Raw genomic sequence first — 26,433 nt, 5'->3', positions numbered from 1 at the left:
TGAAACAGCGTGGTTAACTCAGAAATACATACACATAAACACACACACATACACGCTTGATCTAAGACAAAGGTGGAACTGGTATTTTCAATAAACAGTGCTGGGTAGGATGGCTATCCATGAGGAAGAAAACTAAGACATGAACCTTACCATATATAATATAGAGAATAAATTCCAGGTAGGTTTTAGAACTAAACATAAAAGATACAAGCAAATCTTCCAGAATACAAATTAGAGGATCTTGGAGTTGCAATATTTCTTAAACAGAATCCAAAAGAAGAAGATTGTCTCATATCAATAGTATACATTCTGACTGGATTTCCTTTTCTTTTTGGATTTCTAAATTTAAGAACAACACATTTTCACTTAGGTTAATATTTTTAGCAACCATTTCTTAGAAAGTGATTAAGAAAAAGACAGAAAGAAGACATTTAAATTTTAAAAGTTTTTATAAAGCAAATGTTTTTACTGAACATGATGCCAGATACAGAACAGAGGTGAACTGGAGAAACAGCTTTCATAGTAGAATGTTTTACCAAATTTCCAGCAGCAAATACTTTCCTCTAAACATAAGTGATGGTGGAGCCACATGATCCCACTCTAGGATCTGATTAAGGGTTTTCCTGGGATCAGAACCACCACCCCTGCAGAACAAGGCTGGAACCCTGTGACCTGGGAGGGCCTAGTCAGAGGAATGAGGAACCTATGGTGAGACAGTATGGGTATCAGATGTGACTCTGAGACCCCAGCACAGAGCAGGAAAGGGGTCTTCTCAAAAGTGCCATTTTTGTCTTCCTAAGCCTGATGATTTCTGCCAGCCTTCTGTCCTCTTCTGTAAACCATTGACCAGTATATAAATAATGATTTGTGCGACTATGGGCTGGCACTACTTCTGATCTTTTCCTCAACTTGGGCTTAAATGTAGAGGAAAACTCACAGAGATGGGAATGGCTGGAGCTGAGGCACCTGCTCCCTGGAGTGAGTGCAGTGGATGGGGAATCCCAGGCACCTTTTCTGTCCTGACGAAAGGACAGGACTCAGGGTGCTCAGGAGCTTTGAGGTGGGAGGGTTTTAGAGTCTAATCACCTAAAACCAGCCCATTCCCCAGAGACATTCCTGTCAAGCCCAGGGAACAAATTACTAAGCCTTCTCACCATTCTGTCTTCCCTACAGAGTAGAGCAAAACCTACCCCTCCCCTCTTTGCTTTCCAGGTTTGCCATCCGTGAGTGTGTGTGTGTGTGTGTGTGTGTGTGTGTGTGTAACTACTTAAGCAGAGAAATAAGAACTCAGGAAGAATGGCTGGGGTAATCCACTCAGAGGGATCTTGGTATGAAAATTTAACAAGTCTAAGTCATATATTATGGATCATGTCACACAGAACAATCTCTAAGTAATTAGACTTATTATGTACTTGATCTTCAAGTCATGCCTGCCTCCATATCCCCTTTTGGAATGATTTAAATGTCATGATATGGTACATGTGGACCCCATGGAGCTTGTTAAGACAGCACCTCAAAGGACCAAATCCTCCCTGGAGAGTGTACAATCTTCGTCTGCTGAACAGTGTTATTATGAAATGAACTACCAAAATCTTCCATTACAAATAATTGTTTTTACTCAGAAACTCATAAGGATTGAACTCTATTCTCTTATAATTAAGGCAAGTTTTGTGACTTTAAAAATACTGGACTTACTCTCTTGAGATAGAAAGTCATCAGGCACTACTGTTTCGGGCCAGCATGCAGTAGGCCAACATCTGTTCTGGACCACCACGTTTTGGGAAGAGACCTGGATTGAGATATTAATTTATGGGTTAGCAGCATATGTAATGGGCTTCCCTGGTGGCTCAGACAGTAAAGAAATCACCTGCAATGCATAAGACCTAGGTTTGATCCCTGGCTTGGGAAGATCCCCTGGGGGAAGGCACGGCAACCCACTTCAATATTCTTGCCTGGAGAATCATGGACAGAGGAGCCTGGCAGGGTACATATAGTCCATAGGGTTGCAAAGAATTGGACACAACTGAGCAACAAAGCACAACAGCACAAGCGTATATAATTTATTGTAATCACTGAGACTGATGAGGTCCATAGAAAGTAGATAGAAAATAGATATGAAGAATCAACCCTGAAAAATGCCAGTTTTTTTGGAAATGGGAAATGATGAGGAGCAACCAGGAAAGTAGAAGGGCCACCAGGAGAGCAAAATATCAGTGCTCAGGTGGGCAGTTCATCTCTCCACACAAGCCTTCACTTTTTATATCTGTACAGACTCCTAAGGTCAGGTAGAGGGTGAGAGTTCAGAACCTTCTCACTTTTTCCTTGTAGATACCTGAGTGCTGGACATGCAGACATCCCTACGCATGTGCATGGTCCTCTAGAGCCCCAGGAAGATGCTGGAGCCTTTCAGAGCCACCTGTATCCATCTCATTGCTCAGCTTTTCCTCTGAAGTTTTTAGTCAGACAGTCTGGCACCATATCTTCATGTGTAATGCCTGTTATCATACCTCCGACAGCTGTGATGCTTAATAAATGTCTCTCACTTTTTTCCATAAACACTCTATTCTATAAATACACAATGAGAGGGGTGAGCCAGGTCAAACACAATCTTGCAAGTAGGTATTATAAGTAATCTAGAGATGATTTAAAGCCGACAGTAGGATGTCCCTAGGTTCTCCGCTAACATTCATTTGAGTCTTTTGTAACTCTGAGCTAATGGCCTAGTCTTCTAGGATTTCCAAAACCTAACCACCACATAAATAATAGAAATTTATTTTCTCACAGTCCTAGGGGTTTGTAGGCAAAGAGTAAGGTGTTGACAGGTTTGGTTTCTTCTGAAGCCACTCTTCCTGGTTTCTAGATGACTGTCTTCTCCCTATATCTTCACGAAGTCTTCCCTCTATTCATGTCTATATTCTATCTCCTTATAAGGACATTGGTCACTTCGAATTAGGGCCACTATAAATACCTCACATTAATATAATTACCTCCATAAATCTTATCTCTGAAAAGTCACATTTATATGTACTCTGGGGCCCTGGTTTCTATATATTAACTTTGAGGGGACACAACTCAGTATAAAGTGGCTAATTACTCACTTTTCAGACAATGAAATGTTGCCATGTGGTGTGCATGATTAACAGCCATAAGTCAACTTGCTGAATATTGGCTTTCAGGTATATGACCTGACATTTAAGAATAATCATCTCTTTTGGAATATGGCTCAGGATTGCATTGCCCCAGTTTTTACTTTCCTACTAATAAAGACCTCATTATAAAAATAAAAACATTAACTGGAGCAGATCGGCATTTGCATAAACTATGTATAAATACCCTTGCCAAACCCTCTCCAAGGGATTTCAGGCTGCCTTAATCATTAATGAATTTAACAAAAATTTGTTACATGCTGAAGATTAATTCTTCAAAAAATTCTTTGATAATATTTAATGATTATTTGAGGAAGTTATCAACATAATTGTTGGTGAACTTAGGCTTCAAATGAGTCAATAGTATAACCTGTGATCCTTGAGAAAAAGGACATGCCAGCTGAGCTCACTTTCCCAGAGGCCTAGTTCTGAGAGGCATTTTCAAAACGATGACCATAAAAATGGAATCTGAGCAGAAAGCTACAGTCTTGTTGGATGGAAGTATTCGAAAATGGAGATACGGAGTATAAGAGGGCTAGGAATTGAGTTGTGGGGGTATTTGGAAAAAGAAATATCTGTAGATAAGGAGCCCCCAATATTTGTGCAAGAGTTTTTGTGAGGTATTTCTTAACCCTAAAGCACGTGAATGTTAAAACCTAACAGGGTTAGGATTTTCTTTTAAAAATTTAGAATTAAAAAGAAAAAAAAAAAAACCTAACAGGGAACAGTTGTTGAGGGACTGAGAGGTGAGAAGAGCTGAGCATAGCTGAACAGATATTTCAGATGTTGCAAAATGTCTAGAAGTTGGAGTTATAATCTAGCGAACCTGGAGAGATCTTCATAAAGATTTTGATCTTTATGACATCCAGAGAGTAAGAGTAACAATAAAATAGACCCATATTAATAAACCTAAAACCAAGGCCCAAGAGAAACAAGGTGATCTCCAAAAACGTAATTGTTTGCTCAGGGGAAAAGCACAAAAAAATAAATAATCTTTATAGAAGTATAAGGGCTTCCCTGGTGGCTCAGAGGGTAAAGTGTCTGCCTGCAATGCGGGAGACCTAGGTTCCATCCCTGGGTCGGGAAGATCCCCTGGAGAAGGAAATGGCAACGCACTCCAGTACTCTTGCCTGGAAAACTCCATGGATGGAGGAGCCTGGTGGGCTACAGTCCATGGGGCCGCAAAGAGTCGGACATGACTGAGCAACTTCACTTTCACTTTCATAGAAGTATAATATAATTGATAACTTCTACAATGTATCATTTAACCATTGAAAATCAGAAAGAAATGATCAGTGCTCAAGAGATACATTCGTCGACAGAAAAGGTCCCAGACATAATACAGATAGTGAAGTTACAAATAAAGTTACCAAATAACTACAATTTATATTGAAGAAATGGGAAACAAAGATAGAAAAAATGAAAAATATAATATTTCACTGAAGTATTAGAGTCTACAAAAAGAATCAAATATCTATTCTGAAACAGCAATATGTATTATCTTAAATTAAGAAAACATTGGATAGATTTAACAGATGACTGCCCCCAACAGCAAGCAGGACCAATGAACTTATATGAAGATTAATAAGAAACTAATAAGCAATAGCATTAAAAGTAATGAAAAATGGAGCTGAGTCTGAAAGACATATGGGAATATGGTAAAAATTCTAATATATACTAATGAAAAAAAAAAGATAAAATAGGAATAAAACAAATTTTGAAGATATTATTTCTGAGAATTGTTGATTCTACATTCTCTATTCCAATTTCTCCACTTAAGTGTTATTTCATCGTATTTTCACCATTTCCATTTTCTAGTTTCTTTTATTTACCCATCAGATTTTTGTATTCCCCAATTTTTCCAGCCCATAATTTTTCTTGTCTCTACATGATCAGATTGTTTATAAACCTTAATTTAACTGTTTCATATTATAGATTTTCTATTTTTAAAACTATACTTTCCAAAACTTTCTATTTCTTCATTATATAGTTAATATATGCTCATCATATTTGGACTTAAAAATTCAGATTAAGAAAATATTTTCTTTATGTGAATTTACTCTCAAAAAATGCATAGTGTATGAATGGCATTAGTGATCTTTTTCATTTAAAATGAATTTAATAAAAATATTACAAGTCAATACATATATGATAAAGGTTGCTTTTTAAGAATATATTCTTTTGAATGCATGTTGCATAAAGTACATGTTTTATCTATCTCCTAATAGTAGAAACTTTGGATGTTTCCAACCTTTTAGCTACTATAAGTACTGCTACAATGAGGCATCTTTGCTCACATAATTATGTCCTCAGATAAATTCTTTAAATTGGAATTATTGGGTTGAAACTAACAGTGTTCATCTCTTTGTATCAAATTTCCCTGAAGAAAGATATAGGGCTTTAGGCTCCTATGAACACAAAATAGTATTACCTATTTTCTTAAGGCTTGCCATAAAGAGAGAATAAAATTGAAGAAGTCATCAATATTAATTACAGATAATTGTATCTCTTTTTAACTTCAACATTTATTTATTATTTATATTTTTATATGAATGATGATAATTTGGGAAATTAATTTTAAAGTGTTCTGAAAATGCTTAAAGAACAGCTTAAATTTTGTGTTCTATTCAAGTCTTTGTTTTTCTACTTCAAACTCTTGAAACATTTCAAAAACTTAGCTGTTAAACAGCTTTAACTTAGTTGCTAAAAAGCTTTATTTATTTAGAATAGAGACAGTTAAAAACTGAAAGCTTGATAATGAATACTGAAATTTAACTGAAAGGCAGTTTGGCTTTCTAAGAAAGTTTTCTTACCTTCCTTCTCTTTTCTTTCTTTTTCTTACCATTGTGAATACATTATCATGTAGTTTTACTGAATTTCTTTGCTGCTAGATAATTGTGATGCTGTGTTTGCACTACTGATTCAGAAAAATGAACACAAATTCCTCCAAAAAGCTCTAAATTAATAAATTCATCAGTATAGTTTTTATTAACTCATTGTAACTTAATATTTAAACACACAAGTACATTCTATACAAACTATAATGGACAAGCCTCAGTCACATTCTCAATCATTCCATATTCTTATTTTGACAGCTAGAATAAAGGTTTTGAGTCCATATCAATATAGCAATCATAAAAGTAGTCCAAAAAAGTCCATACCAATATAAAAGTCAGAAAACATAGTAGACTCTGTCTAAATTCATTGTGCTTCATGGATAAATCAAGACTTAGTTCCCTGGGACTTAACCCTTGTGGCAGATATCACTCTCTCACTTCCTCACATCTCTCAGTCTTTGCTCTCTGGAATATTCATCCACTTATCCCATCTCAGCCATCCATGTGACTAACTCTAGTCTAACCTGGTTGCCTTCACTGTGTAAAAGACAATAACACCTCACCTCATGTAACTTTGCATTCCTCTTGCTTCCTGGGCCAAGGTTTTCCTTTACCCCTGGAGAAAGTCACACTGGACTCCTTGGTGGCCATGATGTGCATATAACCTATAAGGTAGGATAATTAATACCCCATGGAGTGAGACACTCATTTATCAGTGAGATAAGCAATTAAGTTATTCACTTATCTGTTCTTGGATGGACTGTTCCAAAAGACGTATTTCATAAGGCTTCTCGTAAGACAATCCCGTGAAGTAGGACACTTAATTGTTTCTAAAACCAAGAAGTAATGCCAGCATCAGTAAAGCACCCTTGAACTTCCTCTCCCAACTCTTGTCTCACTCCTCTTTTTCCTTATTTATTATTAAATGTTGGTGCTTGCCTGGTGGCTCAGATGGTAAGGAATCTGTCTGCAATGCGGAGACGTGGATTTGGTCCCTGGGTCGGGAAGATCTCATGGAGAAGGGGATGGCTATCCACTGCAGTATTCTTGCCTGGAGAATTCCATGGACAGAGGAGCCTGGTGGGCTATAGCCCATGGGGTCACAAAGTGGGAAATGACTGAGCGACTAACACTTTCTTACATACATAAGCTTTTATTTTGGGGGAACCCAGGATAATGGAGCCACTGAAGTTGCAAAAATCTAGTGACAGAGAGAATCCAGCCTAAGATGTAGGGGTATTCTCTGTTTTCAGAGAGGCAGAAACTCTGTTCTTCTGGTCCCACTGAAATAGAAGGGAAAGGAAGACAAGTAAGAAAACATTGTTGGTCAGATGCATATATATACTGGGTTTCCTGTTCTGGCTTAAAATCACAGACAGGGGGCTGTTGGATACAGTGAGAATAAATCTCAAAATATATGAATATTTCCCTAACATTTCCCATTAGTATCTCTGGCTGGAGAACAATGTGCAAAACAATTGCATGAAAACATCACATAAGATTGAGCAAGGAGAGATAAGCACTCAAGAACTGTTGTGTCTGGATCCAGGAGCAGTGAGACAGCTCTCCTGGACCCTTGCTGCCTCTGGCAGGGACTTAAATAATTCTACCTGCCTCCTGAGAAATCTGTATGCAGGTCAAGAAGCAAGTTAGAACTAGACATGGAACAACAGACTGGTTCCAAATTGGGAAAGGAGTACGTGAAGACTGCATTTTGTCACCCTGCTTATTTAACTTATATGCAGAGTACATCATGTAAAATGCTGGACTGTATAAAGCACAGACTGGATTGAGATTGCTGAAAGAAATATCAGTAACCTCAGATATGCAGATGACACCAACCTTAGGGCAGAAAGCGAAGAGGAATTGAAGTGTCTCTTGATGAAAGTGAAAGAGGAGAGTAAAAACGCTGGCTTAAAACTCAACATTCAAAAAAACGAAGACCATGGCATCTAGTCCCATCACTTCATGGTGAATAGATGGGGAAACAATGGAAACAGTGGCAGACTATAGTGGCTCCAAAATCACTGCAGCCATGAAATTAAAAGACACTTGCTCCCTGGAAGAAAAGCTATGACCAACCTAGACAGCGTATTAAAAAGCAGAAACAGGTCTGCTTTGCCGACAAAGGTCCATCTAGTCAAAGCTATGGTTTTTCCAGTAGTCATGTCTGGATGTGAGAGTTGGACCATAAAGAAAGCTGAGTGTCTAAGAATTAATGCTTTTGAATTATGGTGCTGGAGAAGACTCTGAAGAGTCCCTTGGACAGCAAGGAGATCAAACCAATCAGTCCAAAGGAAATCAATCCTGAATATTGATTGGAAGGACTGATGCTGAAACTGAAGCTCCCGTATATTGGCCACCTGATGTGAAGAGCTGACTCAATGGAAAAGACCCTGATGCTGGGAAAGATTGAAGGCACAAGGAGAAGGAAGTGACAGAGCATGAGACGGTTGGATGGCATCATCAATTCAATGGACATGAGTTTGAGCAAACTCCAGGAGATAGTGAAGGACAGGGAAGCCTGGTGTGCTGCAGTTCATGCGGTTGCAGAGAGTTGGACACGACCGAGCAACTGAACAACGTTTTCCCTTCTTACCTCTCAGGTCCGTCACTACCGCTCTAACCTATGTGCATTCCTCCAGGCCATCATCTAGCCAGCATTTCTTGCCTGGACTAATAGTAACTTTTAAATTCTTTCTTTGATACCGGTTTGGATACTTCAAATCCTTGCTCCACACAGCCCTAGAAGCAGCCTAAATTAAGGTCTGTCCACTTGATATTTTCATACTTACAACCCTTTAACGGCTTCACATTTCACACAGGACATATATCTGGATCAGTAGCTTGAAATATGAGTGTTTCCATGCTGCTTTCTCTCCAACCTTGCTTCTCATCAATGCTTGCTTTGTGTTTTTCTGTCAAAAAACCCTGAGCTTTATAGTTTCCCCCACCCCATACATGTCGCTTACTCCCTTTGGGCTTTTGCTCCTTCTACTGATTAGGCGGAATACATATTTCTGCCACGCCACCTCATACTTCTGGTTAACTCTCACTCATCCTTTAAGATGATCTTCTCCTGGAAGTCTTTCTTAGCCACTCTCACTCTAAGTGAGTTATACTTTCCTGAGCTATATTAGCACTACCCTCTGCAGAGCTGCTTCCCTGGTGGCTCGGAGTTTAAAGTGTCTGCCTGCAAGGCGGGAGACCTGGGTTCGATCCCTGGGTTGGGAAGATCCCCTGGAGAAGGAAATGGCGACCCACTCTAGTATTCTTGCCTGGAGAATCCCATGGACAGAGAAGCCTGGTGGGCTACAGTCCACGGGATCGCAAAGGGTCAGACACATGGCAAGGTTAATTTCATTTATTCATCTGTTGTTATCCCCACTAGACAGTGAATAAAGTCATAGTAAAAAATGTATTCTTTTCATGTTTTCATTTCCAGACTTAACAGCACAAAATGTGTGTGTGAGTGTACACACATGTGAATGAATTTTAACAATATTGACTTGTATTTATTCATGTATTTTTAACTGTTCATTATCTCTTTAGAGAATTAAGATTGCCAAGTAAAGACATTATGAGTCATTGACTTCATAAATTATTTTGCATCAGGTAAAAGGCTACATTTTATAATATTCCTGGTTCTTTCTAGTATAGTGGGAAATCTAATTTGCTACTGTCTTATTTATAGGTTATAGGTCTTCTTCTTTAAAGGTATACTAAGTTTATGTTGTAGATGATAGTAATACCATTTGTTGAGCTCTTACTATGAGTCATGGATTCTGGCAAGCATTTTGCATATAGGTATTTTCTCTTCACAACAAACCTGTGAACTTAGTATCAGTGAACTTTTTACATATATTAAAACTAAATTTCAAAGAATTTAGGTAAGTTGCACACATAGCAACTGAAAGACCTTAATAGAAACCAAGCTCTAGCTGAACTCAAAATATGCATGTTTTTAACCCTTTTTTTTGGCAATGGATAAAATGCCTTCATAACAGATATCCTTTAAAAGGATCTGTTTTATAAGAGAAATTCGTATGTTTTCATCTTCAAAACACTTTTTCACAAAAGATCTTATTTTAAAATTTGAATAATTCCTTTATATACAGTTTAAATATTTAGAAGGTTTAATTATGTAATTTGAGGAAGAGGTAAAAAACAAAAAAAGCTTCTCTATATATCATTTTCCATTACTTCTTAACTATTTTCTATCACTTCATAATTGTTAGAATTTCATGCTTGATTCAGTTCAGCTCAGTCTCTCAGTCGTGTCCGACTATTTGCAACCCCATGAACTGCAGCACTCCAGGCCTCCCTGTCCATCACCAACTCCTGGAGCTTACTCAAACTCATGTCCATTGAGTCAGTGATACCATCCAGCCATCTCCTCCTCTGTCATCCCCTTCTCCTCCTGCCCCCAATCCCTCCCAGCATCAGGGTCTTTTCCAATGAGTCAACTCTTCGCATGAGGTGGCCAAAGTATTGGAGTTTCAGCTTTAGCATCAGTCCTTCCAATGAACACCCAGGCCTGATCTCCTTTAGAATGGACTGGTTGGATCTCTTTGCAGTCCAAGGGATTCTCAAGAGTCTTCTCTAACACCACAGTTCAAAAGCATCAATTCTTTGGTGCTCAGCTTTCTTTACAGTCCAACTCTCACATCCATACATGACCACTGGAAAAACCATAGCCTTGACTAGATGGACCTTTGTTGGCAAAGTAATGTCTGCTTTTTATTATGGTGTCTAGGTTGGTCATAACTTTCCTTCCAAGGAGTAAGCGTCTTTTAATTTCATGGCTGGATCACCATCTTTAGTGATTTTGGAGCCCAGAAAATTAAAGTCTCACACTGTTTCCACTGTTTCCCCATTTCCCTTGAAGTGATGGGACCAGATGCCATGATCCTCATTTTCTGAATGTTGAGCTTTAAGCCAACTTTTTCACTCTCCACTTTCACTTTCATCAAGAGGCTCTTTAGTTCCTCTTAACTTTCTGCCATATATAACTTACTCAAATATCAATTTAAAATCAAATGATTTCTGATAAGTTGTAGCTCTAGTATCTCTTGTCAAACAATCTTCACAATTACAGTGTGTTCTCATTTGCTAGGGTGTTTTCTCAAATTTTGATCATTTCCTGCAAGAGACAAGGTCATTTGGTCATTTCCCATGACCAAGCCAATGAGGAAAAAAGAGAGTTCTTTCAAGGACTTTGTTACTTCCATTCTCCTCTCTTCTCTCACCTCCACAATCCATGGATTGACACCCACACTCCACAAGTAGAGAAAAAACTGACTGAGAAAGCTCTGGTATGTCTATATATTTATTAGCATGACATCATTTGCTGTTTTCCTGTTGCTGTTAATTGCATCACAGTTATATTCTTAATTCTCTTTCCCTTGAAGCCATGGCTCATGCTCTACTTCATTTAAGCTGGTTATGCCTTAGGAAACATCACTATCATGGAAATGTAAAGAAATATTTCAAGTGTAAACCAATTTTTGAAAGAGACAATAGTTGCTGAATTTAAAATATCTAACTACTATGTTATTAATCTCCCAACTCCTTTACCTTAAATATTCTACAAATACCTTGCTTTATTCCATAACATTTTGTCTATAAGTTCTGATAACAGAAGAAAAAATATACACACTTATTTCTTCTTATTCAGAATATTTCACATAACCACATTAAGAGTGTACACACTATGCAGCTATTTGGAAGCTATTTGCGTTTTCTTGTGCAGCACTAGCTTTACTACCAGAGCCACAAATGTGGACCAGGCTTTCTTGGAAGACAGCCTTAGGAAACTTTGCATAAGATGAAGAAAATGCCTGCTCAGGAGAGATCCTTTGGGCTCTGTTATCAGTACAGTTCAGCCACTCAGTCATGTCCGGCTCTTTGCGACCCCATGAACTGCAGCACACCAGGCCTCCCTGTCCATCACCAACTCCTGGAGTCCACCGAAACCCATGTCCATTGAGTCGATGATGCCATCCAACCATCTCATCCTCTGTCGTCCCTTCTCCTCCTGCCCTCAATCTTTCCCAGCATCAGGGTCTTTTCAAATGAGTCAGCTCTTCGCATCACGTGGCCACAGTATGGTACAGCCATTATCATATATGTTGGGCCCCAATATGGGGACTTTTTGATATCTGTGTAGTTTTATGTCTGTGTAGAGCATGTTTTGATATCTGTGTAGTTATTGGACGAGATGACCTCTTAGGTCCCTTTAAACTGAGTCACTTCATTATTCAAGTTTTTTTGTCAACTTCTGTCTTTATCAAGCATTCTCTTCAGAGCAGCTTTGACCTCTTTATTCCTCAGACTATAGATCAGGGGGTTGAGCATGGGATTGAAAAGGCTATGAAACAGCAAAAGGTATTTTTTCCCATCCTTAGAGTCCCCATATCGGGGCCCAACATACATGATAATGGCTGTGCCATAAAAGAGCCCAAACACACAGAGGTGGGATGAGCAAGTGGAGAAGGCTTTCTGGCGCCCTTCTCCTGACCGGATCTTTAGGATGGCACATAGAATATGAATATAAGACACCACAATTGAGGAGAATGGTCCCACCAGCACAGACACCGCCCCAGCCAAAACCATGGTCTCATTAATGTGGGTGTCTGCACAGGCCAGCTTGAGAACAGCTATGATTTCACAGAAAAAGTGATTAATTTGATAGGGCCCACAGAAGGGTAATGGTAGGAGTAATACCAAGTGGACTAGGGCTAGGAGGACTCCGAAAACCCAAGAAGTCACTGCCAGGGTGATGCAGACTCTCCAGCTCATGATGACTGAATATCGGAGGGGGTAGCAGATGGCCACATACCGATCATAGGACATCACCACCAGGAGCAGACACTCGGTGTGAGCAAAACTCAGAAAGAGAAAGGTCTGCGTGATGCAGCCAGCAAAGGAGATGGGCTTGGCTGGACTCAGGAGGTTGACCAGCATCTGGGGCACCGTGCTGCAGGCGTAGGCCATGTCAACGATGGCCAGGTGTGACAGGAAGAAGTACATGGGGGTGTGCAGTCTGCAGTCCAGTGAAATGAGCCCCAGGATGACCCCATTCCCCAGCAGGGTGAGGACATAGAACAGGGAGAAGAGCCCAAAGAGGAGCATCTGCATGCTTGTGTTAAGGGGAAATCCCAGTAGGATGAATTCTGTGACAGAGGTCTGATTTCCCTCCATTTCCCTGTGAAAGAGACAATGAATCTTGCCAAATCGGAATGTCCAAGGGAAGAGTTTTAACATGCTGAATCTTTGTCAGTCGCTGTTTATTCCCTAGTAAAACATCTTCAATGATATTATTGTCCTGTTAGTCATTTAATAAATGAAAACTATGCATGCCACATGAGACAGAAGGAAACATTTTCACTGTGGTATGCTAAATGCTAGTATTCGGAAGTCCTAGTATCCAATAAATCTTTATTCCCAAACCAATTTTATCACAGCTCAAAATATATTAATACTGAAATTGCCTTCATAGCAGTGGAGTTTTTCTCAGTCTGGGCTGATTATATCAGAGGTTTGCTCGCGTGTACTCCTGAGCTGCTGTGTACATATATACATGTGTGTAAATTTGCACTACTGTCTTTACATCTCTATATGAAGAAAGAAAGAAAAATGAGGAACATGTCAGTGATTCATCTATCAGGATGTCTCACAAATTTGTGCCTTTCATAAGTGACTTACTTGTGGGCTTGTGATCTTTACTGATAGCATAACACAGTTAATTCAAGAGCATGGCAAGCAGTTTGTTACAACTTCAATTAGATTTAAAGTAGAGACCTTTGTCTTTTGATTTTTGTACCCACAATGGGTATTCTGATCACACTGTCTCATGATCATTACATTACCCCTGTCGCCCCTCTTATATTCTATATGGATATTTATACTCTATATCTTTAAGTATGTTTATACACATACACATATATACACAGACATATCCACCACATTCATATGTTTATACATGTGTGTGTGTTTATATATATACACATACATATATCTATATTTATCTATACTTGAGTTTTCCCAATATTTTCACCATATCATACAGTAAAACATCTGCTGGGAACATATATGCATGAAGAATATATATATATATGTATATATACATATATATATACACACACACACACATATTTTTTGAATCCCCACTATGTGCACTGTTTTCTTTTCTATATTATTCCACTCTATTTCATTAGTAAAAATGCTGGCTGAATGATTTTGTAATGGGTCATAACCTGGAATTTAAAAAATATTGATTTATATCCAAGATTAGAGCTAAAGCCCTAACTGTAGAGTCATTGTCACAGAATCTTTTATATATTTTACATCTTCTCAACTCTAATGTAAAAGTTATTATTTATCATGAATCTTTAGTTTGTTGTGGCTTATCAAATTTTTAAAAATCATTCCACAATAGAGTAGGTTTGAACCATTGTAACTTTCTTTTTTTTTTTTCACTTTATTTTATTTTTAAACTTTACAATATTGTATTGGTTTTGCCAAATATTGAAATGTATCCGCCACAGGTATGCATGTGTTCCCCATCCTGAACCCTCCTCCCTCCTCCCTCCCCATACCATCCCTCTTGGTCGTCCCAGTGCACCAGCCCCAAGCATCCAGTATCGTGCATCGAACCTGGACTGGCATTGTAACTTTCAAACCACTGTCTGTTTTCTTGCCTGTCTGACTCTATAGCCTTCATCAGTCCAGAATACATCTGAATTTCACTAAAATATCAATCTAAAAAAATTCCTAATTCAGTTCTTCTCTATAAGTCCCCATTAAATTTTTCTGATAAGTTAATATTTGGAAGGCTTCCTAAACAAAAGTTGATAAACTTTCACCCTACTTCAAAGGGAGAATCAAATTCATAGTAGAAATTACTGGGAGGGTATGATTTCTTATTAAGAAATAACTTTATAACAATTAGAATCACCTCCTTGAAAACTGGTTGATGTATTAGGACTGAACTTTATGTTAGTGAATGTTTTAAATCAAAGATTGATTAATCATCTATTCAAGATGGATTCCTTGTGTTATGCTAAGGTCTTTTCCAACTATAGATTCATCGGCCTTCAATGTATAGAAAAGTGTTAACCATTTTCACTTCAACTTCCTTGCAATACTTGGGGCCACTTAATTAGCAATGCTATTTGTAAAATGTCACATCCTAAAGCACACAAGAAACTAAAGTAGAAAAATCACTGAGTGGCACCTCCCCTTCCTCCTAATCTGCAAGTAGCTAAAACACAAAACATAAAATCTACAGATATTTACTGAACACATTCTATGTTTTGCTACATGTTTCAGCTAAGTATATACAAGATAGTCCCTGTCTGCTGATGTATACAACCTGCTTGGAATGGTAAGACTGTTAAAAGAACTCACAAAGATGAAATTTCTCGTATTTAATGACTCAACAAAAGAAAGTTCATGTTAAAAATAAAACCTTCAGGACACGTCTCTGTAACAAACTCATTTTGTAGTCAATTTGGCCCATTATTTCATGAAGACACTACTTAACTTCATGAGGTAATAGAAAGGTTAGTAAGGAAATCTCTCAAATAGCTATTTATCTTATAGTTTAAGTAAGAAATTCAATACTAAATGCATCAAAGTAATAACCTATATTAGTTGTTTCTAAAAGAGATGATGACTTTTAAATTTTCCTATTAGCTATCCATAAATAGAAGAAATTTGCTATTAGAAGATAATAACAACTGCATTTAACACTGTGATTTTCATTAAAATCTATCTGAAATTATATAACAAAAAAAGGCTAGACGATATAACAAACTTACTTCAAATTCACAGCTAAATATGAGAAGACAAGATGAGCGTGAGCTGGGTGAAGTGACAGCACACCCATAAAATATAATAAATGGCATCTGTAAATCAGTGTTGAAATTCTTTTCTTCCAAGGATTATCTGAGAAAAGAAATTGTCTCCATAGAGGCAACAAGATACCTCTCAAAAGAGATGATTCTCTCCCAGCTCAACTACCTTTAAAACACTTCTGAGAGTTTGATGTAGGGGAGGGATAAAGATGCACTGCACACCACCACCTGTTTCTTCCAGGGAAAGGGGGCTCTCGAGAGCTTATACTTGTTTCTAATTTCAAGAACTCTGACATTTCCCGCTTCTTTAACCCACCAAATACATTAAGTAGTATTTAGGGCACATGAGACCCATATATTATTCGCATCGTCTCTAGTACTGTTTGAGTTTTATATTACACCTGACCTGAGCAGGTATCCCATATATTTTTTCCATCATCACCACAAGGAATGCAATTCATACAGTGAGACCGGTAGCAGGATCTACAGAAGCTATAGAGAATATGTCGAGGAGTCAGGAAAGAGGATAAGGTATCCCAGTGGGACTTGTTAAATCCTGTTCTTTAGCTTCCAGAGATTCTGAGCCCAGGGGGTTGTGGGAAGAAACACCAAAGTTCCCCTAGGTCTGTAACTACTATTATTTTCTCTTCTTCCTGAAATGGAAATTAACTGACCTCACGTCACTATGGGCTACCCAGGGGGCACAGTGGTAAAGAATTCACCTGCAATGGAGACCTGGGTTCGATCCCTGGGTAGGAAAGATACTCTGGAGTCGGAAATAGCAACCCACTCCAGTATTCATGCCTAGAAAATCCCATGGACAGAAGAGACTGGCAAGCTACAGTCCATGGGGTGGCAAAGAGTCAGACACGACTTAGCAACTGAACAACAACACCATTCCTATATTCAAATAATAAAGTAGGTAGAATATAATTTCCTAAATTAGAGTTGTTTTAGTGTACACAGCAACAAATTAAGAAAACAATAGGGCAATTATCTTTTACCGTGAGAGTGATGACCTGCAATAGATCTGAAATAGGATTTTCCTCATCAAATCTGTTTGGTTAAAGGCTTATTGGTGACAAGAGTCTAAATTATACCCTCACATATTGGAAAGAAATTGCTCCCTATATTGATATTATCATTTTAAAATTTTTTATTTGGGGTCATATTACATTTTATTACTAATATTGTATATATAGAACTTTCCCCTCTTTTGTCATCAATCTATTTTGGTGACATTTGTAAAAACTAGGTTTTTATTTTAATTATCTTTATAATTCCTTACTTTATAAGTAAAGTCTGCTCTTAAATAAACTATACTCTCTCTTTATTTCAATTCTTGGTCATTGTATATTCCTGAGCTGATTATTAAGTGTGGTTTTTAAAAATAATTTGCACTTTATAATACCATTTTAGTTATACATCTTGCTTGTTATCCAGAAAATTTATCATTAACATTGTCAATAAAACATAAATTATGCAGAAGTATATTTTTGGTTTCCAAATATTTGTATTATCTCTGTTAATTTTAAATGTATTGTGGTAAAATAATGAGTTCTAGTGATGTTGATTCTTTGAAAATCTAAAGGGTTTTTTTAATACATTTGATTTTTGCAATGTTTATACTGATTTTAATGTGATATATATTCTCATTAGAGTCATGGTTCTACAATCTTGTACCTGGGGAGCCTTAAAAATTACTGACAGTTAGGACTCATCATCAGAAACTGATTTATTTAGTCTGTGGGTGCCCACAGGTTTTCCAGAGCTTCTACGTGATTCAAAGTTCAGCCAAGGGCAAGAACTCCTTCCATGCTTTTTATTCTCTTCCCTTTTTCTTTTCATCAGTTTTTGCCTTCTTTTATATTCTTCATAAATCCTCATTTCAACACCCGGTTTCCACCAACTATATTTTCTGTAGGTTCATAGATTGTGTTTACTGACAGATTTTGTTGCATATCTAACAGGTTAATGAGAACAACATATTTTATTTTAGGATTATAAATTTCACTTTATTTGGGCTCATTTTCCTTGAAGGTTTTTGATGACATTAACTGGGTGGTTATCCATTCAAGGCAAGAGCTGAATGCTGTCATTATCATTGCTCTCGTGGTCAACGAAATTCATCCTCTAATGAAAGGCAAAATCCTCCACCATGAATTAATGCCTCCCAAAGAAAAATAGAATTCCTCAAAACTGTACTTAGTCTGCCTTCTTGATAAGGTTCATCCCATTGGACCTCCTCACTACTATGAAAGTGAAATGTTAGTTGCTCAGTCATGTCTGACTTTTTGCAGCCCCATGGACTATAGCCCACCAGGCTCCTCCATCTATGGGATTTCCCAAGCAAGAATTCTGGAGTGGGTTTCCATTCCCTTCTCCAGGGGATCTTCCTGACCCAGAGATAAAACCCAGGTCTCCTGCATTGCAGGTGTATTCTTCACTGTATGAACCACCAGGGAAGCCCCCTCACTACCATACTCTGTGATAAAGTTAATTTGTGTATCAAGACCCACAGAATGTAGGCTACCCCAGTGACCTGATACACACCACAAAATAAACCTAATTCAGCCTGTACTTATGGGAAGCACCTGTCAAGGAGACCTAACATACATTAAACAGAGTCCTACAACTCAGCTTTAGCTGGCTTACCTTACCCTAGGAAATAGGACCTGCCAGCTTTATAAAGAAATCCCCAGCCTCCTGGCCAATCAAGTCCTGTTCCTGTATGACCTCTTCCAACACTTTATAAAATTTGCTCTTGTCCAAAATCCTTTGGGAACAGTGCTCCACTGGTTATGAGGCACTGCATTCCTCCAATCCATGGGTTGTTTTCCCTTAAATAAAGGACATAAAAATCATTATTCAATTGTTCAAGTTTCATTTGACACACAATTCGACATTTCCCTCATCATTTTGAAAAATCTCTTCTGCCATCTGTTTTGCTGAGGAGAAGTCTGCTATTACTTTAATTGTTATTCTTTTGTAGCTATTATTTCCTCTGAAACTTTTGTAAGTTTTCTCCTTCTCCTTAATGTTCTGAGTTTTAATTATGCATAATATGTCTAGACATGGATTTATTTTTCTTCACCATTGTTTGATACTCAGAGTACTCTCTTGATTTGAGAATTCACACATTCATCAATCAGAAAAAAAAATCTCAAGAGTGATATATTCAACTAGTGTTCTGCCTCATTTTGTCCTTCCTTCTGGAATTCCTATAAGATAAATGAATATTGCATTTCAGTCTAGCTTGTATATGATTTTTATTCAATTTTCTTAAAAAATAATATGTTGCATTTTTAGTAAATTGTTCACTAGTATCCTCTGTTTTGGGCTTCCCTGGTAACTCAGATGGTAAGGAATCTGCCTGCAATGCAGGAGACCCAGGTTCAGTCCCTGGGTTGGGAAGATCTCCTGGAGAAGGGAATGGTTACCAACTACAGTATTCTTGCTTGGAGAATTCCAGGGACAGAGGAACCTGGTGGGCTACAGTCCACAGGGTTACAAAAAGTCGGACATGACTGAGTATCTAATACTTTCACTTCACATCCTGTATTTCACAAACTCTTTCTTCTAATGTGCTCAGTCTAGAATTCATCCTGTTTGTTGATTTTATTCTGTTCTATTTCAGGGATGATAGTTTTAAGATTTTTAAATGATTCTTTTTGAAATCTACTTGTTATTTTCTAATCTTTTTAATTCCCTGGTCATTTAAAACAGTTGTCAGGGCTTTAAAAAGTCTGTTTATGCATTTGAAACATATAAATATAAGGTGTTTGTCAAATTGCTCATTCCTTATGTCACAAAATGAATATCATCAGAAGTGAGTTTGTATTACAGTTGATGTTTTTGGCTGTTTTTCTCAGCACTGATTTCCTCAAGTCATGAAAATAGATTCAAAGCTTATTCTTCAGACCAGTTTCTTCCTTTCTTTCTTCCTCCCTTCCTTTCTTTTTTCCTTCCTCTCTTCTTCCCTCCTTCCTTTTCTTCCTCCCTTCCTTCCCCTCTCTCTCTCTCATATAGAAGATTACAGACTGTCTTAGCTTAATTTATGAGCCATCATATCCAGACTTAGATCCTATATTAACAGTTTAGGATTATTTCCCTAGGTGATATTCAGTATTTCAGAGATCCAGTACATACAGAGTGGATGGCTGGATTCCTTGTCAGGCTGCAGTGTTAAGCCTGGAGGTTCTGACATTCTTATCCTACAATTCTCCTAAGGCTATATTGTGAAGCTGTTTGGGGGAAAAAAATTTTTTGAGCTCCATTAACAAACAGAGGGATTCCCTCCTGCCCTCCTCATACCTTATTTTCAAGGAAGAAGCCTGACCCAAGTTCCTCATTATCACACGGAGTGCTTCATTATCTTTTGTTTCTAAGAGAAAAGATGTTGCCTCTCCTGACAGCTTTCAGGCTCAGCCAGCAAACCCATGGTGTTAGCATCATTTACAGGTCATTTATATGCTTTCTTTCTGGTCCACACAGATGTTTATCTTGCCTTGCAGGCTGATTTTGTCTTTTTAATTTTCTTTTTTCATACTTTATCTGTTGCTGCTCTGTGTTTGAAGCAAAAGTCTTTGAGCTACTATGATTGGAGATTGAGTTAGTATTTTAAAATATGAAGCCACCTACATTCAGAAATAAAGCATGGTGGCAGTGTAAAAATTAAAGTAAGAGAACCACCAGTATGGAGCTTATACAACCATTCTTTCCCACTTCAATATTTTCTTTTGATGAATTGGCTCAATAATTGAAAGAACGGGGTAGTTTGGACTTTGACATGGACAAATTCTATTACCATTTAAAAATCTCTAGTGGTTGTTTAAAATCAATTTGAGCTTTCCCACAGTGAAAAATAAAATTTAAAAGCTTATTGTGAAATAAAAAAATTTTTTAAGACTGAAGAGGCATTGGAGAAAATATATTCCAAATATCCATTCAATCCAGGTATATTCATTCACCCTCTGCTTGTATATTTATAGGAAGACTGCACACCAATTAATAAGATATAATTGCTGGGTAACTTGCAATGCTAGAAAACATTTTCTCACATGGATTTTTATTCCATCTCCTTGTATACCTACTTATTGATTCTAGTTTTTCCCTCTGTGCTTAGTTGCTCAGCTGTGTCCACCTCTTTGTGACCCCATGGACTGTAGACCACCAGGCACCTCTGTCCATGGGGATTCTCAAGGCAAGAATTCTAGAATTGGTTTCCATGCCCTCCTCCAGGGAATTTTCCCAGTTAGGGATCAAACTGGGGTTTCCTGCATTGCAGGTGGATTCTTTACCAGCTGAGCTACCAGGGAAGCAATAAACTACCACTTTTACCTCTTAAAGGATATTCTGTGGGGCATTTGAAAATAACTCTTTATTTCTTTTTTCCAGCCTAAATACTAATAGTATCTTTTAAAGTTTTATCTGTTCATTTGTTTATTCGCTCATCTATTTATTCTTCTTCTAATCTCACAACAATTTTTGGCAGGCAATCTTAAGGACAGAGAAAGCTATACAATGAGCAAACCTCTAAAAGTGCTGAAATTTCAACCAATGTGCAAGTTACAACAACACTGAATTTATATTTCCACATGTAGAACTTGAAACTCCCTAGTAGAGCTATTCTAGACATACAGCTGGTGAGAAGTCTTAGTTGTGGGTAGGGAAGTGAATGTAACAAAGCCACAGACTACGGAGAGATGATTTTTGTATGTGTTTCCTATCCTAGATGCTATCTCATGAATCCTTCTGCAAATGCCACTACATACAGAGTGTACAGTTTATGTAGACTTCTTCTTACAGTTTCAACTTCTCCCAGCAGTTAAAAAGCAAAGACATCACTTTGCCGGCAACGATCCATATACTCAAGGCTATGGTCTTTCCAATAGTCACATACGGATGTGACAGCTGGACCATAAAGAAGGCAGAGAACCGAAGAATTAATGTTTTGGAATTGTGGTGCTGGAGAAGACTCTTGAGAGTCCCTTGGATAGCAAGGCGATCAAACCAGTAAATCTTTAAGGAAATCAACTCTGAATACCCTTTCTCTGTCCTTAACATTGGAAGGACTGATGCTGTAGCTGAAGCTCCAATACTTTGGTCACCTGATGCAAAGAGCTAACTCATCTGAAAAGACCCTGATGCTGGGAAAGATTGAAGGTCAGAGAAGAAGGATACCATAGAGGATGAGATGTTTGGATGGCATTATCAACTCAATGGACATGAACTTGGGCAAACTCTGAGAGATGGTGAGGGACAGGGAAGCCTGATGTACTGCAGTCTATGGGGTCATGAAGTGCGGACATGACTTGGCAACTGAACAACAGCAATGAAAACCATTTTAGATCCAGGCTCCTATGCACTGTTCTTCAACCTCATTTGAATGAGACTTTCTCCAAAACAATGTAGATTTTAAATCATGGGTTTTATCAGCATATAATCTTACTGTGTGATCACTTAGATTTCCATTCTACTCTTTTTATAATATATTTCTTTGCCACACTGCTGTCATGCAGATGCCAAGCCTAAGACAGGTTCAGGTAAAATTGGTGATGTTTCAGGAAGAAAACTAAAAAGCAGTGTGGGTTTGAAATCAGTACAATGATATTAAACTCCCAACTCTGTCCTATTACTGGCTGTGAGGTGAGGTGTGAGAAAGCTACTAAATCATTCCAAACTTTAGAAAATAATACCTTCCTTACATGTCTGTGTCTCTATTTCTACTTGCAAATAGGTTCATCTGTGCCATTTTTCTAGAGAACAATTATATGGACACTGAGAGGGGAATGAGAAGGGGATGAACTGGGAGACTGAGGTTGACATATGTACACTGATGATACTGTGTATAAAATAGATAACTAATGAGAACCTACTGTAACCACACAGAGAACCGTACTCAGTGCTCTGTGGTGACCTAAATGGGAAGGAAATCCAAAAAGAGGGTATATATATATATATATATATATATATATATATATACACATGTATATCTGATTCACTTTTCTGCAAGCAGAAACTAAGACAACACTGTAAAGCAAATATTCTTCAGTAAATTTTTTAAATCTACTTTACAGTATTAGAGTGAAAGGTGAGTAGAATAACATTGGGAAACATCCAGAAGAATCCTAAGCATCAAGTAAATGTATCCTTTTTGCCTCTTGCCCTCAGCCTTTTCAAAACTATGGCAAGTGTTAAAATAAAATATATATAATGGATCACAACAAAATATAATTTGTTTATTAAAATCTCATAACACAAATATTAAAACAATTCATAGTAATCTCTCATCTATTTAAGCGTTTTATGCAATTTATTAACGAAATAGTTTTGTTGCATTTTTTTTTTTAGTCAGAGCCACTCCTCAGACTTGATACAGGATATTTCTTTATAATTCATCTACCCCAGTTACCTTCATACAAGATTGGTCAATTCTTTCTCAAGTATTTTTGAACTGACACAAGAGTGAATAAAATCCCTTGATTTTTCTAATGAGTCCTTACAGAAAAATTCTGAGTTCAAACCAATGGTTTATGTTTTGTATGAGGCAAATTATCCTATATTTTCCTCTTCCTCTTCTTTTAATATAAGGTATACATATTTGGGGGCTTCCCAGGTGGCACCAGTGGTAAAGAGCCCACCTGCCAATGCAGGAGACTTAAGAGACGTGGGTTTGATATCTCGGTTGGGAAGATCCCCTGGAGGAGAGCATGGCAACCCACTCCAGTATTCTTGCATGGAGAATCTCATGGACAAAGGAGCCTGGTGGGCTACAGTCCATGGGGTTGCAAAGAGTAGGACATGACTGAGCACTCACATACACGTTTCAGAGAACATAATTTTTCTAGTTATACTTAAAAAGTCATTTTTATGAAAATATTAACCTGCTTTTTCCTACCTTTAAAATAGGATACATAATAATTACATAGTGCTTTAAAAGTTACATTTAAAGCTAATATTTATCTCTTTATTCACAGTATTCTTTTTGGGTGGGGAGGGACCTGGAATAAATGTGGATTTCTGGGGGCTAGCAATTTCCTGATACTGCTGGGGTAAGAAGACTAAGATAATGGCCAGAGACAAAATGATTTGCCCAAATTAATTAGTGAACAGAACAGTCAATAAAAAGAGTCAATAAGTGAGCTTTCTGGGAACCAAGCGGAAAACAGTGCGTTAGGAGAAAAGGTGGAAGGGAAAAGTTTCCTCTTTGATTCTTTAATTTCATAGGAGAAGAAAGATGTACAATGGAAATGACTCAAGAAAGAATTAGGGTGAAAACAAAGATCTACAGAAAGATAATCATACCATCATCATATATCACACACTCAAATGGCATGTGATGCTACAAGAAAAGAGAAGAGAAGAAGTTTCAAAAGACAGCATTCCTTCTGTGTTGAACAAATCACCATTGCCTTACTGTGTTGGCCATTTAGTTCCTGAACTTGTGTTAAAAGGAAATAAATCTTCCCTTATCATTCTGATCACTTGGGTCCAGAATATGCGACTTATATCACGTGGAGCAGGCGCTCTTTGGAGTTGTGTTGAAGTTCCTGCAAGGCTTTATCAAGAAATGTGGGCCTACAACATTATGTCAAGCTATTAGCCCCTCCTGATACTTCCTTTATAATATTTTCTAAACCCCATAATATTTCTTCATAAGGGTCAGTTGTCACCTACTCCCAGTTTCGTAACCTGAACTCTGAAAAAGGTAACTCTCCCTATAAAGGTAACTCTCATATAAATATGAGAGCCTGTTATTCTAAACACAAACTCTTTCTAATTAAATGGTGCAAACTTAAATGAAATAAACAAAGATCTTCATATTTTTTTGTCTCCCATATCAAAAAAATTCTCAAAATTAAGCTTTTGTTTTCACACAAATAAATTCATTAGGCTCAGATTCAGGTGATTTTTCAGAACACATGGGATCCTCCTTAGATTTTAAGTTCCAGACCAAGTAGTTGGCTCTTTCTATAGTTCTTACTGCATTTCCCAAAAGGATCCATGCTTAACCAAGGTCAGTGTTTATTCTGTCTTGTTAGAGGTAGCAGCATTTATTATGACATTACTAGCATATGCATATATTTATAAGGGAGAAGGAAACTGTCACGGAATTTAAGAAGAGATTTGAGACAACAAAACCTCAAAAGAAAAGAAACTAGACCTCAGTGTTGGGAACTGGCCCTGAGAATTGATGGCTCTCTGCCATGCATTCACCTCCTCATGATTCTTCTCTCATGGCCTGTATTCTCCGTGACCTTCTGCTCATGTTTGTGGTCTGCACAGAACTCCATGTTTAGGAGTTAGGAACAGCATCTGATCAATATAAATTCTTAATGCCAGAGATTTAAGACACGAGATTTTAAGGCATGTACAGTGCCATTCTCCCAAATCTCGCAGAGAACAAACCTCCCACCCTCAGGACTCTCCCTGGCATCCCTCACATTAGCCTGTCCTTCCACAACACTCTCCTAAAGGCACCTTTGACCTCTTTGTTCCTCAGGCTGTAGATCAGCGGGTTCAGCATGGGGTTGAAAAGACTGTAAAACAGGGAAAGGATCTTCTGCTGCTCCTCAGGGTGGCGGGACTTGGGGGACATGTACATAACGATGGCACTGCCAAAGAAGAGCCCGACCACACAGAGGTGGGAGGAGCAGGTGGAGAAGGCCTTCCTGCGGCCCTCAGCGGACTGGATCCTCAGGATGGCGGCCAGGATGCGCGCATAGGAGCCCAGCACCAGGCAGAGGGGCCCGACTAAGACAAACACAGAAGCAGCCAAAATGACAACTTGGTTGAGCTTAGTGTCAGCACAGGCCAGCTTGAGGACAGACAGGATTTCACAGAAGAAGTGGTTGATTTCATGAGGCCCACAGAAGGGCAGCCTTAGGATGAGACCCACATGGACCAGGGCCAGGAGGGAGCCACATGTCCAGGAAGCAACAGCTTGAACAGTGCACACTCTCCAGCTCATGATGACAGAGTAACGAAGAGGGTGGCAGATGGCCACGTACCGATCATGGGACATCACCACCAAGATGAGACACTCAGTGTGTGCAAAAGCCATGTACAAAAAGGTCTGCATTATGCATGGGACAAAGGAGATAGTATTTTTCTTGTTCAGAAGGTTCACCAGCATCTTCGGGACATTGTTTGATGCATATGAAATATCGACGATGGCCAGGTGTGAGAGGAAGAAGTACATGGGGGTGTGCAGTCTGGGGTCCAGTGAGATAAGCCCCAGGATGACCCCGTTCCCCAGCAGGGTGAGGACATAGAACAGAGAGAAGAGCCCAAAGAGGAGCATCTGCATGCTTGGGCTGAGCGGAAATCCCAGGAGAATGAATTCTGTGACCCATGTCTGATTTTCTGTCATGCCCTGGTGACAGTGCCTGTGCTGATCACAGCTGCTGCAGTGCCTGTGGGCTGAGAAACAAAGGCGGGTCTGGATTAGCCATTAACAGAAAGAGGGAAGTTGTGGTGTGCACTGTGTTCTGACTCAGCTAACAATCATTTTCAGATTCATCATGTCAAGTCTTTTAATCCACAGTAAAGCAGAAAGGCTCCCATAAATAGGATCAGTGAACACAG

At 38.3% G+C, this 26,433-nt stretch overlaps 2 protein-coding genes across 2 annotated transcripts; both read right to left on the bottom strand.

The window, feature by feature from the left end:
* Nucleotides 1–12,256: 12,256 nt before the first annotated feature.
* Nucleotides 12,257–13,186, bottom strand: LOC102279598 (olfactory receptor 2A25). The gene has a single exon (XM_005886741.2). The coding sequence runs from the start codon at nt 13,184–13,186 to the stop codon at nt 12,257–12,259; it is 930 nt and encodes a 309-aa protein (XP_005886803.2).
* A 12,099-nt stretch (nt 13,187–25,285) lies between these two features.
* On the bottom strand, nt 25,286–26,218 carry LOC102279312 (olfactory receptor 2A5). Its single transcript, XM_005886740.2, has one exon. It carries the CDS (start codon nt 26,216–26,218, stop codon nt 25,286–25,288), a length of 933 nt encoding a protein of 310 aa, XP_005886802.1.
* Nucleotides 26,219–26,433: the final 215 nt, after the last annotated feature.

This window comes from Bos mutus, chromosome 4, assembly GCF_027580195.1.
Source record: "Bos mutus isolate GX-2022 chromosome 4, NWIPB_WYAK_1.1, whole genome shotgun sequence".
Classification (NCBI taxonomy): Eukaryota; Metazoa; Chordata; class Mammalia; order Artiodactyla; family Bovidae; genus Bos; species Bos mutus.
Note: the sequence above shows the minus strand (reverse complement) of the source record. Positions and strands in the feature narration are given on the sequence as shown.